This window comes from Pangasianodon hypophthalmus, chromosome 3 (assembly GCF_027358585.1).
Source record: "Pangasianodon hypophthalmus isolate fPanHyp1 chromosome 3, fPanHyp1.pri, whole genome shotgun sequence".
Lineage (NCBI taxonomy): Eukaryota > Metazoa > Chordata > Actinopteri > Siluriformes > Pangasiidae > Pangasianodon > Pangasianodon hypophthalmus.
The window spans coordinates 28,492,686-28,501,261 of NC_069712.1; the positions used below are offsets into that span (position 1 = coordinate 28,492,686).

The 8,576-nt window shown below is 37.2% G+C and overlaps 1 protein-coding gene across 1 annotated transcript; it reads left to right on the top strand.

Moving 5' to 3' along the window:
- Positions 1 to 1,699: 1,699 nt before the first annotated feature.
- rnaset2 (ribonuclease T2) lies at positions 1,700 to 8,111 on the top strand. The gene is made up of 10 exons (XM_026939513.3): positions 1,700 to 1,981; positions 3,684 to 3,779; positions 3,918 to 3,972; positions 5,086 to 5,135; positions 5,238 to 5,295; positions 5,731 to 5,795; positions 5,900 to 6,013; positions 6,242 to 6,287; positions 6,830 to 6,904; positions 7,023 to 8,111. The coding sequence occupies exons 2-10, from the start codon at positions 3,712 to 3,714 to the stop codon at positions 7,227 to 7,229; spliced, it is 738 nt and encodes a 245-aa protein (XP_026795314.3). The 5' UTR covers positions 1,700 to 1,981; positions 3,684 to 3,711; the 3' UTR covers positions 7,230 to 8,111.
- Positions 8,112 to 8,576: the final 465 nt, after the last annotated feature.

The window sequence follows — 8,576 nt, forward strand, 5'->3', positions numbered from 1 at the left end:
AAGAAATCTGACTAGATATAAACCAATTCAATTATAATGAAATGACCCAAGTTGTTTAATATTTCTTATGTTTTTAATAGCTTATGTTCACATCCAGGTTTGAAAAAACCAGTTCCTTCAACACAAATATGCTCCTGCAGTCTCACACTGGTTTCTGAGACCTTTGAGACGGCCTTGTAAAGACTGTAATACTGCCGAGCTCTATTTTTAACAGCAGATTAAGTTTACAGTCAAGACGACACACATTTACAGTGAGGATGATAGCCCTGAAGTGAAACACTCCCAGAAACATCCACATAGCCACTGTAGGCTATATCTGCTGGTACAGGATCTTAAGATCTGGTATCCCTGGTTAATAGGGGTAAAGGTTTATCATATGGGCCACGTCAAAATCTTGATTCTGTGATCACTGAACCATTTTGTGTGGATTTGGATGTACGTTTTGGATCATTGTCCTGCTGGAAGATCCAAACATTACACTTTCCTCGTAACTTCTTGGCAGAGGTAGCCAGATTTTTATTTAAAATGTCCTGGTTCTTCATGGAGTCCATGATTCCATGTATCCTGACAGCTCCACAACATCACAGATCCTCCACACTTAACAGTTGGGATTGGGTTCTTTTCTGTATAATGATCCTTCTTTTTATGCCAAACCCACCTTTCAAAGTTTTTTTCAAAGTATTTCAAGTTTTTTTCAAAGTATTTCAAAGTAGTTCCAGTGGCATCTAGAGAACTCTAGATACTTATTTCTGTGGTTAGATGAAAGAAAAGACTTTCTTCAGTTGCATCTTTCATATATATTGTTGTTATGGAGGTGGTGTCTAATTTGAGATTTGAAAAGTTGATGACTCCAAAATTCTGCCGTCTTCTGCAAATCTTCACGGATTCCTGACGGGCTCCAGACCCCACTTTGACACCCACTGCTCTCATTTTCCCCATGCTGATGAATTACTAAGTGAATTTGGCTTGTGTCACCTCATATACATACCCCAGTGAAACATGACGTCATCAATGACTGTTTAAAGGTTCCTAAACACTCAGGAAAACTTAAAAAAATTAAATATAAATGGAAACGCACTTCAGCTCCGTTTTTTCATAAACATTTCTAGGAGTGCCAACGCATGTGGATTTTGCTTTTTAAAAAATATACCCAGAAATGTATTACTGTCTGCGAGAAAACAAAAGTTGTAAAAGTCGTGGAGTTTCACAGGCCTATGAGTCATTCTTGCCCCTGCTAATATGGCGGGAGCGCTGACGTATTAGCATCACCGGCTAACACAGCTGCTAAAAACAAAGCAAAACTCACTTCACGTGACTGTCCTGCGTATCACGTGGTTGGTCGCACACCACAATGTTGCCAGATTGGGGATGTCAATTAAGCAAATTTTTTTTTTTTTTTTACAAAAAATGCAGCTGATTTGGTAATGTTTTATATAAAACCATATTGATATACATTACCGGACCTACTGAATAAGATCTCATTTTACGACTGCAATGAATATATATATATATATATATATATATATATATATTCATTGTAGCCGTGTAAAAATGATGTTTCAAAATTGGTCATAAGCATATTTCATATGCTTACATATTTATACAAAATCTCATAGCCTAAATGTAAGCAAGCAGTATACAAGCTGTATATATAAATATAAAGTTAACACGACAGGTTAAAAACCTGACTAAAGGGTATAGTTCGTACATCTGGCAACCATGTAGACAAACTCGGCACTCCTGGCTCAGCGTAAACATGTTTAGAGTCGGACGTTATCCACAAAGGCCATCACATGAGTGCGTTTGGAGAAGTTAATTAGTGCGTACTCGGTTATTTCTTCCTCCTTTGCTTGTTTTTTTAGTATGATTTTTATCGCTTGTTTATTAACCACTCAGCCTCAGTCTTGAGGAAGCGCTTTTACACGCCACCTTTTTCACAGCAAAGTCCCACCAGTTAAACCAGGACTACACGGACAAACGGGTGAGTCTGTCTCTTCTGACTTCCTTTAGACGTTCGTTTACATTAATCGTTATTATTTCCACTATTGTTCATTTCGGTTAGCGCTACATGATTACGTACAGCAACGAACCGATTCGTGAAGGACTCGTTCTTTATGAACAATTCTTTTATGGGATTCAGAAGAGTCGATTCTTCAGTGACAGAGGGGTAATACAGCTACCACCTCGAAGCTGATTATTTTCCTATACCAGCACATCACAAACTAACATTTCTAAAACTAACACTAAAACTAGCATTTCTCTTACATCACCACAATTGGCCAGCTATTTATTTATTAAAGAACAAACTTTTCATATTTTTTATCCGTTTATAATTACATTTAATGTAGCAGCCATACAGTTATTCCTCTTTTTCCTCTGTCACTTCCTCTTGAGCTTAATAAGACCAAAAAATGCAGCTTGTTACCATGCTTGGATTTTCCCGTGGCAGAAAACTTAAACTAACTCAGCCTGTTACAAAGAGCTGGCACTGGAGACTCCTTCCATTTTATTAACTAAACATCTCCTTGCCGAAAGCTTCACCGTATCAATGAGTATATGTTTCTTTGTTAAATAACAACAACCTTTTTAGTCCATTTATTATCACCTTAGATTATGTCCCGGTGAGTTTGCTGTTAGTGCATTAATATAAATCTGTGATTCTGACCAATCAGATTTGAGAATTCAACAGCACTGGAGTTTAAGTTATATTATATTAATTTTTCTACACTAAAACAAGCACAGGGTGATTATAGGGCATGGGTGCGTAACTGAAAAAAATGAAAAGATCCTAGAGACCAACCCTGATTATTAGCAATTAGATTTCATTGTGAATTGTGAATGTGATCTGTCTTCCAATTGTCGCAAAAACAATTGTTATTCTTAACAGATCACATCTGCACTGTTTTTTTTTTTTTTTTTTTTTTTAATTTACATAATTCATAACCAAACTCTGATGTAAACTATGGTCTGGGATTTGCTTCATGTAGGTTTAGGTGCAGATCACACCATGTGTAAATGTCATCTACTTCTGGATAATGAAGGATAAATTCCCACAAACAGCACCAGAATTCATTCTGGGTACAGACCCAAGCTATAAAATACAACCAGTTATACACAAAATATACCCAAAACCTACAGTTTTTTCATTACATATAATACAGCTCTGTAGGTCTGGTTGACAGTGCAGCCTGCTTGATGTCAAAAAACTTCCAGAAAGTTATGAATCATATGAATCAAGTGCTTCATATTGCATAATGTTTTCACTATTTATTGTAAATGTTTGCTACTTCTGGTTTAGGTCTCTGAGGAAACAACATGCTAGTAATAATTGTAGGGTGTTACTACATCCACTGCCTGTTTGCTCATTACCAAGTAGGGCTGTGAAGCATTTAAAAAGTCAGAAAAGCACATTGAAGAGAGGTGATGACTTATTGTTTATTACATCGTGTTTATTTTCCTACTCTTCTGGAAAAAAAAAACAAGAATGTTTCAGACTTTCAGAAGTTTGCCTCAGGTTGTTTGAGCAACCATCAACCAGATTTACCTACACAATTATGGCCTTGTTCTTTAAACAGAAACTGGAGCTCGTTGTGTAAGCTCCATCATTGCATTAATTCCTCATTAGCTACTGACTTTTCTAACGTTTCAGCATTAATCACTGTGTCCCTGTCTCTATATTTCAGACCAGCCTGGGCTAATTGTTGAAGAAGGATGAAGTCACATGCCATCATCCTGTGTCTTGGATATGTCCTCCTGACATCAGCCCAAAGCAGTGCTAAGTAAGCTTACATTTTATAAGGAAGCTTACATGTCAATTATTATTTTTTTTTTAATTTGAAATGATGTCAAAGACTGCAATAAGTTGTGAATGTGAATCAGTACTTATTAGTGTTTTGGACTGGTTGTGCTTATTTTAGGAAAGAATGGACCAAACTCATCCTGACTCACCACTGGCCACAAACGTTTTGCAGTGTAAGAATCCGAATGTTTTATGTATCTCTATACTTATTTATTATATACACCGAGTCAAAATCCTGCCTTCACGCACTAAAATCTTTGAAGACAGACCATGCAATAATTGTTGACATTTTAATTAAAGCAAATCAGTTACGAAGACATAATTACAGCATAGTTTTCTGCTGGATTCTGAGACACAGTGGCATTTTTGGTAATGAACAGACAGACATGGCTACAAAAAAAGCCCTCACAGAAATAATCAGAGAGTGCAAAATCCCACCTTCCGACCTTAAGCCCTTAATCAACCACTTTATTATTAGACAAATAGCAAGCAGAACGGGAAGAATGTCAAAATGACAAATTATTTGAAATAAACCCCTTAGTTGGAAAAATATACATCTACCCTTTTAAATCTAGATATGATCGAGTGGTGTACACAAGCTGCTGTATACAGGCCACACCACACTGACCCATGGATATTTATTGAAGGGCGAAGAACCGTCAAAGTGTCATTACTGTAACACTCCCTTGACTGTAAAACATATTTTTCTGTTCTGCCCTATTTTTAATGTCATGAGACAATGTCTTTTATCAGGACAAACTTTGAAAGACTTGTCTTGTAAGATGGACCCAGGAAAACTTTTACAATTTTTATTTAGAGTTGTCATGCTGCACAGAAATGGTTGATTTTTTTTATACACTGAATTTTATTGAATGTTTGATTAATATCTGTATTTGCCATGAAATAGGCATTGAAGCTGGTATGGCAATAAACTTAAATACAAACAAACATCTATGCGCCGAGACCCTCTATTATAACGCCACTCATAATAATATAATAGAACAGGAAGTCAGTGTTCCCAAATTGTGTCATTTAACTGATCCTGTTCATGTGTGTCTTGTCACGACATGCACTGCTCTGTGTGTTTCTTCTGCTTTGTAGAAGGTCCGCAAGACATGTTAGTTCCTGCTATTGCTTGCATTGTATCTGCTATAAAAAGTCATTCTCTTTATTCTACTGTCAGAGCCGTGCTGTTCTAGCGTATATAAGCTTAATCAACACCTTCAGATTTGAGAATTAAACAGCGCTGCGGTGTAAACTTCTGTAATATGCTTCTGTGTTTGTAGATGGAACAATGCACTTCAAACTTTAGTTACTGGACCCTGCATGGATTATGGTATATTCAGCGTCCTTCCATTTTTGGCTGATTTCATACTCAGACTTTTTTAAAGATACCCGAACTGTTCAGTGCGGAATAATAAAATGTCTTTGTGCACAGGCCTAACACTGGTATTGAATGCAACGTATCCTGGCATTTCAATGCAAGTTTGATTGAGGTAAGTAAGTGGGCAAGTGTGTGTCAGGGTGGGTGTGCATTGGTGTGTGTGGTGAATCACAGAATTTGCATACTAACCTCTAGATTTGGGCAACATAGCCAAAATTCTATATCATGCTATTTGAAAATATGTAGTTTACAAGGACTACTAAAGATGCTATTTACACATGGATCCAAAATACTCACAGCCATGGTATTACTGTTTGACGGATCTGCTCTGGTGCAAGGGGGCGTGGTCATAATCATGTAATTGTGATCCTTATAACTTTGCATTGCATATCCATTCCATTGGTATTTGTACCACAATGAATACAGAAAGAATCTAGCCTTAAGTCTTTAGAAAACCTGCTTACTGTGGGTTTCAACTGGTTTGTAGGTCATTTGTCCTATTTTTAATCATTATACAGCCCACTACTTACCTGTATTCACTTTACAGGACCTTCTACCAGAAATGAAGACATTTTGGCCAAATCTTCTTAAACCTGAATCTATAGTGTTCTGGTATGATCTGTGCCCTTTTATATATAATGTTCATTGTTTGCTGTTATGATAACTACTATGACTTTACAATTATGCTGTAATGGATTTTCTCTATGCTTATTTAGGAAGCATGAATGGACAAAGCATGGGACATGTGCTGCTAAAGCAGAGGCCTTGGACACTCAGCACAAATACTTCAGCAAAGCCCTAGAGCTTTACCACAAGCTGGACCTTGATGGGTGGGTGAAGCTTTGTAGTATTAAACTACAGGGATTTATCATTAGGTTGTTACTCTAAGCAGACATTTATACAACATTTTTCGAAGCAGTCTTCACTGTCAGCACTATTCGGTTCCTGTTAGCACAACATGATTTCAAATAACCGCCTGGGAAACGCTAACCTGTACCAAGTTAGTAGTTATCCTGTGTTTGCATGATTTCATAATTCATTTCTTTTTTTGGCTTTAGCGTTTTAAAGAAGAGCAATATCGTTCCCTCTGAAAACTACTACAAGGTAAGTCGCCATGACTTGTGTAATAATAGTGTGAATGGAACTATTTTGTCATATAGCTGTGTGTGAAGAAGGAGTTAATAATTTAAATAATTTATTTAGAACTTTGACCATAAAAATTCAGTAAGTTCAACATTAAAGTTTTAAATAATGTAAGATGTAGCTGTTGACTCCGTTCATAGCTCAGTGATTTAGTTCCATAAATGATTCGGGTGCATTTTAAGTAAACAACAGCAGCCCGATGGCAGACGTGTCCCAGAATCTGTATTGTTTAATGGTTGGGGGGAGTTCAGAGTGATTGTCTGTTAGATTTCAGGAAGTGTGGTGTCTTTAGTACTTTTTAATTCTGGATGTTTTGTTCTTAGATGATCATCAGTTTATATACCACATAAAAATTAAATGAGTCTAGCACATAAGGAAACTGTGATTCATTGTTTTGTTAGTCAGATGACCACATTGTGCCTTTCTGGTTTTTCAACTTCTGTAATCAGCTGTGGTTTTTATGCACTCGTGTCATGGGATATCACTGCTGATCTTTTCCTTAGCTAGCAGATGTGGAAGGAAGCATCAGCAATTCATATGGAGTAACCCCAAAAATTCAGTGTGTTTCCCACACAAAGGTAGGAATCAGAATGGATTTAGTCCAAAACATTTATTTGTCTGTATTCTCTAATGATCATTATAGTGCTGTACATATTGTTCCAAAATGTCTGACCTTCTTTTTTTTTTTTATTAAAGGAAAGTGAGTTCCAGACCTTGGGCCAGATAGAGATCTGTTTTGACAGGCAGTTTCAGCTTCTCGACTGTGAAAACAGCATGGGTGAGCTTCAGAGTCGAGACAACGAAATTCTACCGTATGTCTCCAATGACCACCCAGGATTCAGTGTGTGTGATGCCTCTGTGCCAGTCTACTACCCTCCACTGCAGACGCCACGCTTTCTTTAAAGCGTTGAGGTCTGCAAAACTTGATGTGGTGCAATCGGATATGATGACACTGTAATTCACGCTTGTCCTGTTTGTGCCTGTTGAATATGAAGCTCTTGAGGGAGCAGGGTTTTCTTGACGTCCAAATTACAGTGCTAGTTTGGACAACACCTCGCAACATATGTGTGACCAGTGGACCTCCAGGTATAGGCTAGTAATTCTGTGCGTTCACATGTAGACCACTGGAGGTCACCACTTGCTCTGTCAATAACTCAAGCAGGCTGAAAAGTGTTTATGATGTTATGTAATCATTATGTTTTCACAATGTACTCAGTTACCTCATTTGGCTGTGGTACTCTGGTGGGGGGTGTGTGTGCGTCTGTGTGTGTGTGCGTCTGTGTGTGTGTGTGTGTGTGTCTGTTCTGGGGGGGGGTAAGTGAAATATAAACTTTTTTCCCAAATTAAGGAATGAATATCTAACCAGTATGAATTAATTTAGATTTATAATTATTACCCATGTTACGAGAATCGAATCCTTTTAAAACCAGTTCATTAAAAGCACATGAAGTTGTTCATTTTGTACACAGTTCATACTTAGTCTTTTACAGTACATTTAAGAGGATGCCAAGCAGTTGAGCTTCATAGGCAGTCATTAAGCTCAGAATGCTAATGTAAACCCTTAACCCACTGTACTGTAATATAGTCTGGCTTATTATACACAATAAGCCTTATTGCTGGTTATGATTATGATGTTATCTCTCTTGTTCCAGAGTTGTTTCTTGTGTTTTCTCTATACTGAAAATAACTGATTGAAATTGGAGATTTTTATTTGCATATTTATGCACACATTTCAAACCAGTATAGTGGACCGAAAAAAAAAATAAAAAGAAGAGCTTTTCTTTATTGGTGAATTATTTATTCCATGAAACAATTTATCAAATTAGGATTCTGTGAACAGATAAGACCCGAGATGAGCAGAAAAGCGTCTCAGAATGGACAAGAAGTTGAATCTTGAGGCAGTAGGGCTACAACAACAGGAATCGTAGGTTACAGTGGGAGGTTCACCAAAACCTACGTATAAGCGCATTTATAATCAGTTCACAATATTATCAATTCAGGTATTGATCACATGGCAGCACTCCAGTCTTAAGACTTAAGTGTTGCTGGGGATGAAAGAAATGAGTATGTGCTACAAAAGGGCCTGCAAAAAAACTGAAAATCCAACATGCCTAAAAACATGTACTAAAACAGTTTTGTAATTCCTGTAAATTAAACAGAAACCATTCATTCAGTTACAGTTTGCATGCAATAGTGCAGCAGATCCATCCTCAGTGCCTCAAGATCTAAGTCAGTTCTTGTGACATAGTT